The following is a 17,425-nucleotide window of genomic DNA, read 5'->3' on the forward strand; positions in this document are numbered from 1 at the left end:
TCTGACAGATGTGCAGCAGGTGTGTGACAAGTGTGTAACAGGAGTGTGACAGGTGTTCATCAGGTGTGTAACAGGTGTTCATCAGGTGTGTAACAGGTGTGAGACAGGTGTGTAACAGGAGTGTGACAGGTGTTCATCAGGTGTGTAACAGGTGTTCATCAGGTGTGTAACAGGTGTGAGACAGGTGTGTAACAGGAGTGTGACAGGTGTTCATCAGGTGTGTAACAGGTGTGAGACAGGTGTGTAACAGGAGTGTGACAAGTGTGAGACAGGTGTGATACAGGTGTGAGACAGGTGTGTAACAGGAGTGTGACAGGTGTGAGACAGGTGTGCATCTGGTGTGCATCAGGTGTGTAACAGGTGTGTGACAAGGATGACAAGTCTCACCAGGATCTACGGCTTCTGCTGCTCATCGTAGCTCTTTGTATGAACACTGACACACTGAACTGCTGCTGACAGAAAGACAACACACTGAACTGCTGCTGACAGAAAGACAACACACTGAACTGCTGCTGACAGAAAGACAACACACTGAACTGCTGCTGACAGAAAGACAACACACTGAACTGCTGCTGACAGAAAGACAACACACTGAACTGCTGCTGACAGAAAGACAACACACTGAACTGCTGCTGACAGAAAGACAACACACTCCTGTTGGGCTTCACTCATGATCCTTAACTGTAAGCTTCAACAGTTTTGTTTAGTTAGAGGCTCGGAGGTTATCATGGTTAATGATAAATTCAAAACTAAAATGTAAAGGACATTTTCTACAAACAAGGCTTTACTAAAAAACAATAACTAAGTGAAACTGTATTGTGATTACAAATCAAAGTAAAATCAAATAAAATGAGAGAGAAAATGTCTTTTGAGTGATGAGAGAATGTCGTCTTTCACACAAACCCACTGAGTGACACTCATTCATCATCTCAGACATCAGAAACACACGACACACACTAATGCCACTGGTTTCATGTTCACATTCATTTCTGTTAAAGTAAAGGTTCATACTACAGAGGAGCTGCTCCGTGGTAACCATGGACACCAACAGAGGAGCCGCTCCGTGGTAACCATGGACACCGACAGAGGAGCTGCTCCGTGGTAACCATGGACACCGACAGAGGAGCTGCTCCGTGGTAACCATGGACACCGACAGAGGAGCTGTTCCGTGGTAACCATGGACACCGACAGAGGAGCTGTTCCGTGGTAACCATGGACACCGACAGAGGAGCCGCTCCGTGGTAACCATGGACACCGACAGAGGAGCCGCTCCGTGGTAACCATGGACACCGACAGAGGAGCCGTTCCGTGGTAACCATGGACACCGACAGAGGAGCTGTTCCGTGGTAACCATGGACACCGACAGAGGAGCCGCTCCATGGTAACCATGGACACCGACAGAGGAGCTGCTCCATGGTAACCATGGACACCGACAGGATGTTTAAGTTGCTTAGCAACAGTCTAGTTTCAGTTAAATTGTCAAACTAGTTGAGTTGTTGGAGTTAATAAATAATCTGTAGTTGATTTTTATCACTATTTCCTGCTTGTTAATCTGTTGTATTAAAGTAATATCACTCTGCTGTGATTATCTTCAGAGCCAATCACAGCAGAGCTGATATCCAGGACACCTCCACCTGTGTGACAGAACTTCATTATTTAATGACTGTACACTTTATAAAAGTGTTGGAGTGAAGCTGGTTCTGATTCAGTACCGGTTTATGAAGGACTAATGATCATTAAATCATTCTTCTTTTTCTTCAGTTAAACTTTAAAACCGTTAAAGAGCCTCTGGTTAGCTTTAGCAGCAGCTAGCCGTTAGCGGAGGATGAACGGAGCCGTTAGGAGACAAAACTAAAGCAAACAGAGATCAAACCGGGACTCTAACCGGTTCAAAGTAACGGAACCGGTGACACAAAGTCCGTCATTACATTACCAGTGATGTAGCCGCTCGCTGGTCGTGTTTAACGGCAGAAATCGGTGAACTTACCGGCGGCGGTTGGCGGAGGAGGCGGAGAAAGCGCTCGAGACGTTTAGGTCAGCGCTGACTCTGATTGGACAGACCCAGCAGTGACGTCATGCATGCATTTAATAATACCTAGAGGAATAAACCTCACTACGTAAATAAAGTTTTATTTACTCCAGGTTGGTGTCCCTGAAGTGACTCATTAAAGAATAAACACACGTTTTATCTTTCATCTTTTAAATCACTTCTTAAAACTCCTTTTTATAAACTTGCTTTTATGTGATTTCTCCTTTAAAGATCTATTGCTTCCTTTTATTAATTTTATTGCGCTTAACCTTTTTATCTTTCTCTTCTTGTGTTTTAGCCTTTAAATGTATCCCTTCCTGTATTCATTTTACTGCTCTTAGTCTTTTTTAAATTCCTCCTCCTCTTATCTTTTAACTCTTCAGCTCTCTGTTTCTTTATTCATTTAACCGATCTCCTGTTTATCTCTTCTTTGTATCTTCATTCTGTGTTTACAGCCTGTGATGTGATGTCATCCCACTCTCCCTCTATTTTAAGTTTGTTCTCTCCTGGTTGATTTTAAACTCATTTTCCTTCACTGTACTGAACTGCCTCTCCACACCTGCCTGTTGACTCCATATTATTCCTGTTATTTGCATTTTTACAATGTCTGTTGATCTCTGTTCTGTTGTGTTTTTGCTGTCTGTCACAGCACTTTGAAAACATTTGTTTTTAAGGGTTAGGGTTAGGGTAAGGTGCTATATAAAAAATAAAGATATTAAGTTCAACAACAACAAACTATGAGATCATATCATCATGAGGACAATCACTGATAAACTATGAAGCATTATTGTGAATTTAACACATGATTTCTAATATAAAAAGTGGCATCATGTACATTTGGAGAGCTTTGTTAAATGCTCTAAAATCAGTGTCATTACTATATTGAAGACAAACCTGCTCAGTGACTGATATCATTGTTCTAGCCCTTCTAAATGATGGTCAATTAAAGCTAAATGAGCTAAGCTAACTGTACTCTCAGTGACACGGTTAGCTAGCTGAACAGGTGAACTTACAGAGTCAGAACACAGACACACTCATAAAGCTAAATTAGCATTAATTTAGCAATGGTGCACTGGAGTCCCATCGATGGCGGTCTCCATGCTGGAAATGCTGTCTCAGTCTAACTTTCAGTCAACCTAACGACAGGCTGAGAGCTGGAGCTGAGGCGGGTTTTAAACCTCCTGACAAACCGTTACACCGCGCCCACCTGTCAATCAGGTCAGCTACACGCCTTATTGTGAATAACTCTTATCCTTCATCAAATCAAAACTGATGAGTCATCAAAACATTCACCCCCCGTACAGTGTGTGTCCATCCAGACATGAGCTAATCACACCTATTTGGTTTTTGAACCAGGCTGTAAACATGTTCATCTCTGCTGTAAAAACAGGCTTTTTAGAATGGGTGTGTATGTGACTTCCTGTGCTTCTGCAGCCAGCCTCTAGTGGACACTCCAGGAACTGCAGGATGTTACACTTCAGCATCGGAAGTTGCTTCTTTGGGCCACAAGGAGCTTAAAGGTTTTATATGTGATTTTTTGATCCAGCAGATGTCGCCCTTGAGCACCAGCATGAAACCAAAACAACTGGCGCTGCATTGTTGTGTTAGCATGCTAATGCTAGTGATCTTTATTCTGCTGGTATCTTCACACTGCATGTAAATTTACCTGAAATGAGCGTGATCTAGAAACACAGTTAAGCAGTGAGTACAGTATGTTATTCTTCTTTTCTCTAGTCCCTCAATTAAACAACTTTTATACACGAGGGGAGGAGTCAGCCGGCCGTCCAGGCGATGTAAACAAAGTGAAGATAGGACTCTGAAAACTCTGAAAACATCACAGACAGTGGGACTCGGGTGTTACACCCATTGTAGACAGTCATGACTGTTATTTTTCAGATAATATATTATCTGAAACATAACAGTATATATATATATATATATATATAGATATATATATATATATCTATATATAGTATATCCATATTTTCAGAGGATATACTTGATTTCTATTATATTTAAGTGTGAAAAATCGCATATAAAGCCTTTAAATATGAATATTCACCAAGCCAGAAGAAGAGAAAACAGAGAAACAGTTAACAGTTGGTTAACCACTTCATACGATCGTTTGAATGTAACACGAAGTTTAAACAATATAACGGCGCCGAGAGGTAGCGATATTGTGTTTTCGAACTCAATTTCCCATAATCCTTTGCGCGATGACGGCGTGAACTCCCGCCCGTTGTGAAAACTTCCCTTGATGCTTCACTGCAGGGCCGAGAAGAAGGAGAAGAGGCGTCACGATGGAGTCTGCTGGTGGCTAACGTGACAAACCTTCTGAATATAAGTTGAATAAAGTTTGAGACGTTCATGACTCTTCAGGGAAAAGATTAACGGAAGACTCTAGCCCGTTAATGACAGCTAGATAGCTAACTCTGCAGCGGAGATTGTAGGTGAGTCTTTTAGCCGCAGCGCGTTGTTGTAGCAACGACTGTCAGCACCGGGCCGCCATTAAATCTACCAAACACGACGAAACTGTCCTAAAACAACACAGCCTGTGCGAACTGTGCCGCGCTGTCGTTTTTAAAATAACACTTTAAATGTAATCTTAGTCCAGTGACCTCAGAGAGCAGCAGCACGATGTTTACAGTCTGATGTTTCTGATCACAGTTAGCACGAAGCTAACGGTGTTAGCAGCAGCATCTCAGGGCAGAAACGTGTGAGGACTATAGATGATAATAAACACTGAACTATAGATGATAAACACTGAACTATAGATGATAATAAACACTGAACTATAGATGATAAACACTGAACTATAGATGATAAACACTGAACTATAGATGATAATAAACACTGAACTATAGATGATAATAAACACTGAACTATAGATGATAAACACTGAACTATAGATGATAAACACTGAACTATAGATGATAATAAACACTGAACTATAGATGATAAACACTGAACTATAGATGATAATAAACACTGAACTATAGATGATAAACACTGAACTATAGATGATAAACACTGAACTATAGATGATAAACACTGAACTATAGATGATAAACACTGAACTATAGATGATAATAAACACTGAACTATAGATGATAAACACTGAACTATAGATGATAATAAACACTGAACTATAGATGATAATAAACACTGAACTATAGATGATAATAAACACTGAACTATAGATGATAATAAACACTGAACTATAGATGATAATAAACACTGAACTATAGATGATAAACACTGAACTATAGATGATAATAAACACTGAACTATAGATGATAATAAACACTGAACTATAGATGATAAACACTGAACTATAGATGATAATAAACACTGAACTATAGATGATAATAAACACTGAACTATAGATGATAATAAACACTGAACTATAGATGATAATAAACACTGAACTATAGATGATAATAAACACTGAACTATAGATGATAATAAACACTGAACTATAGATGATAATAAACACTGAACTATAGATGATAAACACTGAACTATAGATGATAATAAACACTGAACTATAGATGATAAACACTGAACTATAGATGATAAACACTGAACTATAGATGATAATAAACACTGAACTATAGATGATAATAAACACTGAACTATAGATGATAATAAACACTGAACTATAGATGATAAACACTGAACTATAGATGATAAACACTGAACTATAGATGATAATAAACACTGAACTATAGATGATAATAAACACTGAACTATAGATGATAATAAACACTGAACTATAGATGATAAACACTGAACTATAGATGATAATAAACACTGAACTATAGATGATAATAAACACTGAACTATAGATGATAATAAACACTGAACTATAGATGATAATAAACACTGAACTATAGATGATAATAAACACTGAACTATAGATGATAATAAACACTGAACTATAGATGATAATAAACACTGAACTATAGATGATAATAAACACTGAACTATAGATGATAATAAACACTGAACTATAGATGATAAACACTGAACTATAGATGATAATAAACACTGAACTATAGATGATAATAAACACTGAACTATAGATGATAATAAACACTGAACTATAGATGATAATAAACACTGAACTATAGATGATAATAAACACTGAACTATAGATGATAATAAACACTGAACTATAGATAATAAACACTGAACTATAGATGATAAACACTGAACTATAGATGATAAACACTGAACTATAGATGATAATAAACACTGAACTATAGATGATAAACACTGAACTATAGATGATAAACACTGAACTATAGATGATAATAAACACTGAACTATAGATGATAAACACTGAACTATAGATGATAAACACTGAACTATAGATGATAATAAACACTGAACTATAGATGATAAACACTGAACTATAGATGATAAACACTGAACTATAGATGATAAACACTGAACTATAGATGATAAACACTGAACTATAGATGATAAACACTGAACTATAGATGATAATAAACACTGAACTATAGATGATAAACACTGAACTATAGATGATAATAAACACTGAACTATAGATGATAATAAACACTGAACTATAGATGATAATAAACACTGAACTATAGATAATAAACACTGAACTATAGATGATAAACACTGAACTATAGATGATAAACACTGAACTATAGATGATAATAAACACTGAACTATAGATGATAAACACTGAACTATAGATGATAAACACTGAACTATAGATGATAAACACTGAACTATAGATGATAAACACTGAACTATAGATGATAAACACTGAACTATAGATGATAATAAACACTGAACTATAGATGATAAACACTGAACTATAGATGATAATAAACACTGAACTATAGATGATAATAAACACTGAACTATAGATGATAATAAACACTGAACTATAGATAATAAACACTGAACTATAGATGATAAACACTGAACTATAGATAATAAACACTGAACTATAGATGATAATAAACACTGAACTATAGATAATAAACACTGAACTATAGATGATAATAAACACTGAACTATAGATAATAAACACTGAACTATAGATGATAAACACTGAACTATAGATAATAAACACTGAACTATAGATGATAAACACTGAACTATAGATGATAATAAACACTGAACTATAGATGATAAACACTGAACTATAGATGATAATAAACACTGAACTATAGATGATAATAAACACTGAACTATAGATGATAATAAACACTGAACTATAGATGATAATAAACACTGAACTATAGATGATAATAAACACTGAACTATAGATGATAATAAACACTGAACTATAGATGATAAACACTGAACTATAGATGATAAACACTGAACTATAGATGATAATAAACACTGAACTATAGATAATAAACACTGAACTATAGATGATAATAAACACTGAACTATAGATGATAAACACTGAACTATAGATGATAATAAACACTGAACTATAGATGATAATAAACACTGAACTATAGATGATAATAAACACTGAACTATAGATGATAATAAACACTAAACTATAGATGATAATAAACACTGAACTATAGATGATAAACACTGAACTATAGATGATAAACACTGAACTATAGATGATAATAAACACTGAACTATAGATGATAAACACTGAACTATAGATGATAAACACTGAACTATAGATGATAATAAACACTAAACTATAGATGATAATAAACACTGAACTATAGATGATAAACACTGAACTATAGATAATAAACACTGAACTATAGATGATAATAAACACTGAACTATAAACACTGAACTATAAACACTGAACTATAGATGATAATAAACACTGAACTATAGATGATAAACACTGAACTATAGATGATAATAAGCACTGAACTATAGATGATAATAAACACTGAACTATAGATGATAAACACTGAACTATAGATGATAAACACTGAACTATAGATGATAAACACTGAACTATAGATGATAATAAGCACTGAACTATAGATGATAATAAACACTGAACTATAGATGATAAACACTGAACTATAGATGATAATAAACACTGAACTGTAGATGATAAACACTGAACTATAGATGATAATAAACACTGAACTATAGATGATATAGATGATAAACACTGAACTATAGATGATAAACACTGAACTATAGATGATAATAAACACTGAACTATAGATGATAAACACTGAACTATAGATGATAAACACTGAACTATAGATGATAATAAACACTGAACTATAGATGATAATAAACACTGAACTATAGATGATAAACACTGAACTATAGATGATAAACACTGAACTATAGATGATAAACACTGAACTATAGATGATAATAAACACTGAACTATAAACACTGAACTATAGATGATAAACACTGAACTATAGATGATATAGATGATAAACACTGAACTATAGATGATAAACACTGAACTATAGATGATAAACACTGAACTATAGATGATAAACACTGAACTATAGATGATAAACACTGAACTATAGATGATAAACACTGAACTATAGATGATAAACACTGAACTATAGATGATATAGATGATAAACACTGAACTATAGATGATAAACACTGAACTATAGATGATAAACACTGAACTATAGATGATAATAAACACTGAACTATAGATGATAAACACTGAACTATAAACACTGAACTATAGATGATAAACACTGAACTATAAACACTGAACTATAGATGATAAACACTGAACTATAAACACTGAACTATAGATGATAAACACTGAACTATAGATGATAAACACTGAACTATGAACACTGAACTATAGATGATAAACACTGTTGACTCCTCGAGAATCACACACAGACTATGCTCGTCGGGTGTTTTGACCCCTGTGGCGGTGTGTTTGTGTGTGTAGTTGAGCTCACGGTGGATTAGCATTACCTGTGTTTGTGTAGCAGCAGAGACCCCTCGTGTTGCAGTAAAATGTGAAACTCTTGTTTTTAAAAACGATTTAATGTCTCATTTTAATGCCGTATCAGAAGGTTTCTTTTATTATTATGTAGGGAAATATTAAACAGCAGTCACAGGTAAACAGGCCTGAGTGAGTTCAAACTGGTTTACATCAGGTTCCTGTTAAGAACATAAACAACAAGATCCCATCAGCCAACAGAAAACAAAGAGGAAAAGGAAAGAACTACACTACCCACAATCATAGAGTGTCACAGCGACTTCTGTGATTGGTGGAGCTTCCTGTTACCACGGAAACGTTTCACGCCCCTCTGCGCTGAACTGGATAGTTTCGCTTGCTAGTTAGTCAGCTAACACGATGTACTAACAACACAAACTACAACATAGTACAACACTTGTATTTACAGTATAAACACGATAACGACTAAAGTTACATTTTAGAAGAAGAGGGATCATTCGCAATGCATTGTGGGATGGGTAGTTCCTTTCCTCTGGTTTCATAAAACATGCACAGTCTTCTACTTTTGCCCTTCTCTCTGTTTTTGTAACGCAGTTTTTGGAACCAAATGCTTCATAGTCAAGAGGAATGAGAGTAGCTGGTTGTCATGGTAACAGTCTTCAATCTCTTGATATGAAGATTTTGTAAAATGTGAACGGAGGATTTGAACAGAAGAAATTTACTTCTGGAGCCAGAGCTGCTGAAAAAGTGGGCGGTCACTTGAGTTCGTCGCCTTTTTGAAATGTATAACCGACGTTGTTGTCCTGATAAACTGTCGACTCTCACTCCAGAGTTTGGTGCGTGTGTGAAAGTATGATCTCTGACCAGAGCGGTTTCTGTAAGTCTGTGTTCTTCTGTGTTGTGCCCAGAATTGCAGTAAACTCTGAGGACAACACAGAACGTGGCAGATACATTTTCTATGCGGCCGTATTTTTGCATCCACCCTCAAAGATCCTCTACAGACACACAAGAGACAAACACAAGCCCAGACCGTTTCCATCGCAGCTTGTTCTTTGTGGTCAGTTTAGTGTGCACCAGTCTTCTACCCAGTCTATAGAACAACGTTTATCAAGTAAAAAGATTCAAGTAAAAGTCATTACAGCGAGGAAGTGCAGTGACGAGTCGAAGAGGGAAAAGGAATCAGTCTACCTGTCAAGCTTCCATGAAGGGCCTGACTGATACTGATATATCGGCTCATATCGTTCTTAGATCTGTGTTCCATATGCAGAGATGGATATAGATATATATTTATTGTGTTGATCTCTCAGTCATCAAACACTTGAGGAAAAGATTTATAATGAAGACGAGATGGTCACTCAGCTGGAAAGAAACTGAGCATGTACGTACATCACCGCTCCACACTCTGCAGAGTGATGGTGCTTGTTGTAGTCCAGATAGTGCCCCCTGCTGGTGACAGAACTGCTAGTTCTGGAGGTCGATATTATCGGCTGGCTAATCAATCGGTTGGGCGCCAGTTAAATGGTGTCCTTCGTGGTCAAAGACCTAATTGGAGACAGAAGGATTGTGTTTGATACAAACTGAAGCATTAAAAAACGTCTCCTTCATTTGACTGGTCTGTGTGAGAGGAATGAATTCATCTAAAGGTGTGAGCAAACTGCTGCATCAAAACATCTGGATGTGCAGTTTAGTCATTTTTTCGGCCATCTTAGTCAATTAGAAACCATAAATGACTCGATACTGGCGTCCAAGATGTTTTAATCTGCGTTGCCGTGGTATCAAACGAGCATCGATAGTTTTTGTTTACTCACTGATCAAAGTTTAAAATTCTGCAATGACTCTAATTTGAACACTTTTTATAACGGACCCTGACAAAGTCTAAATCATTATCCCCGTCAATAACATGTGAAATGCCATGACTCTATGTTTGAGTTTGTCTGCTGCTTCTGCTGTTTGTGTACTTCCCTCTCTTCTTATTTGCACACAGTTTTTGTCTGTTATCTTCTTAACCTCTTTCATTTTCTGTCTTGGGGACGACAAAATGCCAAAGGGGGTGGTGCGTCATCAATTTCTAAATATCACTGTGTGTGTGTGTGTGTGTGTGTGTGTGTGTGTGTGTGTGTGTGTGTGTGTGTGTGTGTGTGTGTGTGTGTGTGTGTGTGTGTGTGTGTGTGTGTGTGTGTGTGTGTGTGTGTGTGTGTGTGTGTGTGTGTGTGTGTGTGTGTGTGTGTGTGTGTGTGTGTGTGTGTGTGTGTGTGTGTGTGTGTGTGTGTGTGTGTGTGTGTGTGTGTGTGTGTGTGTGGGACCTCCCGTGGTGCAGTGTGTGACCCTCGTGGTTAACAGGTCACCTGGGATGGTTTGAAGAGGTACAGTTACTCCTAGTCCTGGAGCAGTGTGAGGGCAGGCCAGTGGGGGAATGGGGAGGGTTCAATGCTGCAGCACGGTACGGGACAAGTCCGCCGTGGGTGATGGCGCCCTACGGCACAGTTGAGTGCACCTGATCTGTTTGGTCTGTTCTGGCGATCTTTGTCGGATGTCTGTTAGTTTTGGGGAAGGTGTGAATGTCTCGGTTTGCTTCAAAGTGCCCCAGACGCTGGTTCGCCCTAGGCGAAAATGCGGTCCGGACTAGTGGTTGGCGATATAACGATCTTAGATCGTGAAGGATTTTAACTTGCTGACGATCTGCCAAAGCAGAGAGATCGTAGAACCGGGCTAATGTGTTTATTCTATCATGCTGCAGTTTATGCTCCCACACAGACACGTCTCCCCCTCTGCTCCGCCGAGGTGAAAAGGAAACTTAAGAATTAGTCCGCAAAAACAACTCCATCCCGGTTATATGTAACTGTTCTGATATTTTTCCAAACCGTCACGCTGTGAGCAACAGTTAACTTATCTGCATAGTGTGCACAGTTAAGTTTACATCTCAGAGAGCGACACGGAGAGACGTTAACAGTCTGCAGAGAGTCAGACAGAGAGGAGCTCAGACAGACAGTGAGGGGAGATATAACCCCGGTGTTTCAAATGTTGCTGTCGGTGTTTTCTGCTCTCTCAGTTTTTAAAAGTTACTTATCAAGCTTCTCCACCTGAAGCTCACCTGTTGTGATAACTGAACCTATAGGGATTACACTAAACGACGTTACAAAGCAGCAGGCAGGTGAGAGTGAGTAACCATGGTGACTGTCTGTCTGTTAATCAACAATGTCCCGCCCCCTCTATGAATTAAAGTCTTCTGTCAGTAAAACTTACTTTGATCATGTGTCACAGAATGAACACATTCTGTATTATGTTTGATTATATATAAACTAAACTAAAGTTAGTCCAATGATGTCATAAAAACAACAAAGTCTGCAGAGCCTGTATGAAGCTCCAGCTGGAGGAACTCTGCAGGGCTAAAACAGAACAGAAACACAAGAACTCAAAGTCTACATGTTTTTAAATGAATGCATCACTGTGTGAAAATGTTCCTGATGAACATAAAAAGAGGACACATAACTAAATCATCATTTCAAAGAGGTGAGGAAAACCTTCAAATTGTTCATAAATATTGATCAAATTGAGGGAAAGACATTTCTGTTGTTAAAGATGTTCTGGGTGAGACCTCCAGACCTCCTACAAAGATCTTTTTCAAATAGATTAAACTTGTCTGCTCAGTTTTTGTGCTTTTAAAAACATTAAACAGGTAAATAAGTTTGGTCAAACTGGTCAGTAACTTACAAATCTGTCTAAAGATCAGTATGAAAAAAATCGTGATATGATATATTTTTCCCATATCGCCCACCTCTGGTCCGGACCAAATGGAGGTGAACAACAGCAGTGCATTGTGGGTTACATTTGGATGTCAGTAATATGTCAAATAGGTTTGCAGAGTGTGGCTAACGTTAGCATTGCTAACAACATGCCTGTGCTAAATGTGATTTCACATCGCTGCAGTCGATCTGACAAACTGCACCGTGATACAGGACACCATTCTTCCACTGACCTGTTGGTTACTCTGGGCTCATAGTGCAGCATTAGGCCAGATGGCAGCAGCCACAGCGCCAACTAGTGGCTGGAGGCTTTGGTACACAATATGTGACCGTTTTGGTGCGTAGGGTTAAAAATTATGCAACTTGAGCACTGAGTCGCACTGACCTGAAAGAGAGCAGAGGAGGAGAGTGTGCTGCTCACAGTCTTTAATGAACAACAATAAATGAGACGACATCAGGTGTCTAGGACTTCTGTGTTTGTTGTCTATCGACAGATATCAATATCGTTTGTTCTTTTCTGATGTTGAAGTTTGAAGTGTCTTTGTCATCTCGTGGTGATTGTTTGGACCGTCTTCTTTTCCCATCCTGCAGGTATAGCCGTCACCATGGCGACGGACATCAGCTCGCCGCAGCGGTTTTTCCACATGCCGCGGTTCCAGCACCAGGCACCGCGGCAGGTGTTCTACAAGCGGCCGGACTTCGCCCAGCAGCAGGCCATGCAGCAGCTCACCTTCGACGGGAAGCGCATGAGGAAGGCCGTGAACCGCAAAACCATCGACTACAACCCGTCAGTCATCAGACACCTGGAGGTAAACACACCTGAATGCCATAACCACACCGTGGAACAGCTTCTCTTACTGGGACCAGTTCAGCAGCTTCAGCTGGTTTGAACATGTGAAGCTCCTCTTACTGGGACCAGTTCAGCATCTTCAGCTGGTTTGAACATGTGAAGCTCCTCTTACTGGGACCAGTTCAGCAGCTTCAGCTGGTTTGAACATGTGAAGCTCCTCTTACTGGGACCAGTTCAGCAGCTTCAGCTGGTTTGAACATGTGAAGCTCCTCTTACTGGGACCAGTTCAGCATCTTCAGCTGGTTTGAACATGTGAAGCTCCTCTTACTGGGACCAGTTCAGCATCTTCAGCTGGTTTGAACATGTGAAGCTCCTCTTATTGGGACCAGTTCAGCATCTTCAGCTGGTTTGAACATGTGAAGCTCCTCTTATTGGGACCAGTTCAGCATCTTCAGCTGGTTTGAACATGTGAAGCTCCTCTTACTGGGACCAGTTCAGCAGCTTCAGCTGGTTTTATCTGACGTGTCTGTCTTTGTGGTTTCAGAATCGTCTGTGGCAGCGAGACCACCGAGACTTCAGAGCTGTGCAGCCCGACGCAGGTTGTTACAACGAGGTGAGTCCGAGCATCAAACCCACTCTGCAGCTCGTTCAGCTGAGCCGCACTGTTTGTTACCCGGGTAACCCAGCACGCCTCGCTCCTCCTCGCTCTGTACTGTGAATATGTGACATGTAAAAGTCAGGAAATGAAAAGGTTTATAAAGTGTTTGAGGTCAAACGTGTGTGTGTGTGTGTGTGTGTGTGTGTGTGTGTGTGTGTGTGTGTGTGTGTGTGTGTGTGTGTGTGTGTGTGTGTGTGTGTGTGTGTGTGTGTGTGTGTGTGTGTGTGTGTGTGTGTGTGTGTGTGTGTGTGTGTGTGTGTGTGTGTGTGTGTGTGTGTGTGTGTGTGTGTGTGTGTGTGTGTGTTCCTCAGCTGGTTCCTCCTGTGGGCATGCTGAACAACCCGATGAACGCCGTCACCACAAAGTTTGTCCGGACCTCCACCAACAAAGTCAAGTGTCCCGTGTTTGTGATCCGGGTGAGCTGCTGCATCACTTCCTGTTTACACACGCTCTGGTGTCAGAATAACATGTAGAGATCCACTCACACTGAGCAGGGCTTTTATTTTGAAACTCTCTGGAGGTTTTCTTTTGAAAGGTAAAGCTGATATAGACATCAGGTCTTTGTGTAAACTGAGGAGGAGTTACTGATCTCCTCAGGTGACTTTCACCTGTTAAAGCGACTCACAGAGACCAATGAAAGACAGGCCAATAAAATAACCCACTACCTCTTCCTCCTCCTCCCTCTCCTCTTCCTCCTCCTCCTCTTCCCTCTCCTCTTCCTCCTCCTCCCTTTCCTCTTCCTCCTCCTCTTCTTCCTCCTCCTCCCTTTCCTCTTCCTCCTCCTCCTCTTGCTCCTCCTCTTCCCCCTCCTCCTCTTCCCCCTCCTCTTCCTCCTCCTCCCTTTCCTCTTCCTCCTCCTCTTGCTCCTCCTCTTTCCCCTCCTCCTCCTCCTCACTATACCACAGAGTTCCTTATATTTATGTGTTTCTCCTGTGTGTGTGTGCAGTGGACTCCTGAAGGTCGGCGTCTGGTCACCGGGGCCTCCAGTGGAGAGTTCACTCTGTGGAACGGCCTCACCTTTAACTTTGAGACCATCCTTCAGGTAAACACTCACCTGTACGTCTGTTCACCGTTACCTTAAGGTGCGATCATCGTATCCACTGTTGATGATGCGTTTCCTTCTTTACGTCCGAAAACACTGAAGAGCGCTCAAATAATCTAATTTATTTATTATTCACAGTGACCTCACAATGACCTCACAATGACATCACGGTGACCTCACAATGACATCACGGTGACCTCACAATGACCTCACAATGATCTCACGGTGACCTCACAATGACATCACATTGACCTCACATTGACCTCACAATGACCTCACATTGACCTCACAATGACATCACATTGACCTCACAATGACCTCACATTGACCTCACAATGACCTCATGGTGACCTCACAATGACATGGTGTGTGTGTGTAATACTGCAGCAGAACTCAGATTATTGAGTCTCTAAACTCGTATATAAATAAATAAAAACATTTGGACTAAAGTTTGTCAAACTTTATCCGTTATTTTAATGTTTGAAGAATCACAAAGAACTTTAAAATGAACTTCACGTTTCGGCCGGCACGCTCACTAAACTGCAGAATGCAATGCTAATGTTTGGAGACAATTCACGAATATATGCGTAGAGATGTTGACCTGTAGTTAGCATCCTGTTAGCCTCTTGTTAGCATCCTGTTAGCCTCTTGTTAGCCTCCTGTCAGCCTCCTGTTAGCATCCTGTCAGTATCCTGTCAGCCTCCTGTTAGCCTCTTGTTAGCATCCTGTTAGCCTCCTGTTAGCATCCTGTCAGCATCCTGTTTGTCTCCTGTTAGCCTCCTGTTAGCATCCTGTTAACCTCCTGTCAGCCTCTTGTTAGCATCTGGTTAGCTTCCTGTTAGCATCCTGTTAGCCTCTTGTTGGCATCTTGTCAGCCTCCTGTTAGCATCCTGTCAGCATCCTGTTTGTCTCCTGTTAGCCTCCTGTTAGCATCCTGTCAGCATCCTGTTTGTCTCCTGTTAGCCTCCTGTTAGCATCCTGTCAGCATCCTGTTTGTCTCCTGTTAGCCTCCTGTTAGCATCCTGTCAGCATCCTGTTTGTCTCCTGTTAGCCTCCTGTTAGCATCCTGTCAGCATCCTGTTTGTCTCCTGTCAGCATCCTGTTTGTCTCCTGTTAGCCTCCTGTTAGCATCCTGTTAACCTCCTGTCAGCCTCTTGTTAGCATCTGGTTAGCTTCCTGTTAGCATCCTGTTAGCCTCTTGTTGGCATCTTGTCAGCCTCTTGTCAGCATCCTGTTAGCGTCCTGTTAGCATCTTGTCAGCATCCTGTTAGCATCTTGTCAGCATCCTGTTAGCATCTTGTTAGCATCTTGTTAGCATCTTGTTAGCATCCTGTCAGCATCCTGTTAACCTGCAGTGTTGGTTCTGATCCGCTTCATCAAAGTCTCTGAACTCTGATATCATTTATTCTTTCTTACCTTCATATTTCCAGCAGCTTTAAAACCAGCCTGCCGTACTGACCTCCTGACCTCTTCTCTCTCTCCCCCCCCCCCCCCCCGCAGGCCCACGACAGTCCGGTTCGGGCCATGACCTGGTCTCACAACGACATGTGGATGCTGACGGCGGACCACGGCGGCTACGTGAAGTACTGGCAGTCCAACATGAACAACGTCAAGATGTTCCAGGCTCACAAGGAGGCCATTAGAGAAGCCAGGTTTATACCCAATCTACCATTTTCTGTAGTAAAGCCCAGCCTGTGCTGCTCCCTCACAGCCAGGCGGGGGCGCCACGTGTTCACGCTGTTGTTGTGGTTGATTCATGACAGATGTAAGTGTGTGCTGTTGCAACACTGCAGTGATCTGTTGTTGATGTTCATGTGGCTGATGAGCTGTTTCTCTCTGTGTGTAAATAAAGTTATCGATCGATATCTCTCGCTGCTTTGGGTGGAGATGAGTCGGAGGGATCAATAAAGACCCAATAAAGCTCCAGCAGGGATCAATAAAGACCCAATAAAGCTCCAGCAGGGATCAATAAAGACCCAATAAAGCTCCAGCAGGGATCAATAAAGACCCAATAAAGCTCCAGCAGGGATCAATAAAGACCCAATAAAGCTCCAGCAGGGATCAATAAAGTTTGAAGCTCCCGCACACAGTCACACTGCTGCTCTCAACCTCACCCAGCACGCCGCTGTTCAACATGAGCACCTTAACACACGTCCTGCCTTTAAGGTTAAGAACACTGGATCCTACATTTCCCAGAATGCACCAGCACCCCTTTCTGATTAAAGCCTG

At 40.4% G+C, this 17,425-nt stretch overlaps 2 protein-coding genes across 2 annotated transcripts in view; one reads left to right on the forward strand and one right to left on the reverse strand.

The window, feature by feature from the left end:
• The window catches only part of LOC110003772 (transcriptional activator Myb-like), a 19,576-nt gene extending 18,890 nt beyond the window's left edge, over positions 1-686 (reverse strand). Inside the window, exon 1 of the mRNA XM_065953454.1 lies at positions 388-686. The gene's annotated coding sequence lies outside the window, so the exon portion shown is untranslated. The remainder of the gene's footprint in view (positions 1-387) is intronic.
• Positions 687-4,295: 3,609 nt separating this feature from the next.
• wdr33 (WD repeat domain 33) overlaps positions 4,296-17,425 on the forward strand; it is a 19,169-nt gene continuing 6,039 nt past the window's right edge. The window contains 6 exon segments of the mRNA XM_065953341.1: positions 4,296-4,479; positions 13,298-13,515; positions 14,041-14,109; positions 14,466-14,570; positions 15,101-15,196; positions 16,697-17,102. Of these exon segments, the coding sequence (XP_065809413.1) occupies positions 13,312-13,515; positions 14,041-14,109; positions 14,466-14,570; positions 15,101-15,196; positions 16,697-17,102 (880 nt within the window). The 5' untranslated portion in view covers positions 4,296-4,479; positions 13,298-13,311.

Source organism: Labrus bergylta, chromosome 4 (assembly GCF_963930695.1).
Source record: "Labrus bergylta chromosome 4, fLabBer1.1, whole genome shotgun sequence".
In the NCBI taxonomy this organism is placed as follows: domain Eukaryota; kingdom Metazoa; phylum Chordata; class Actinopteri; order Labriformes; family Labridae; genus Labrus; species Labrus bergylta.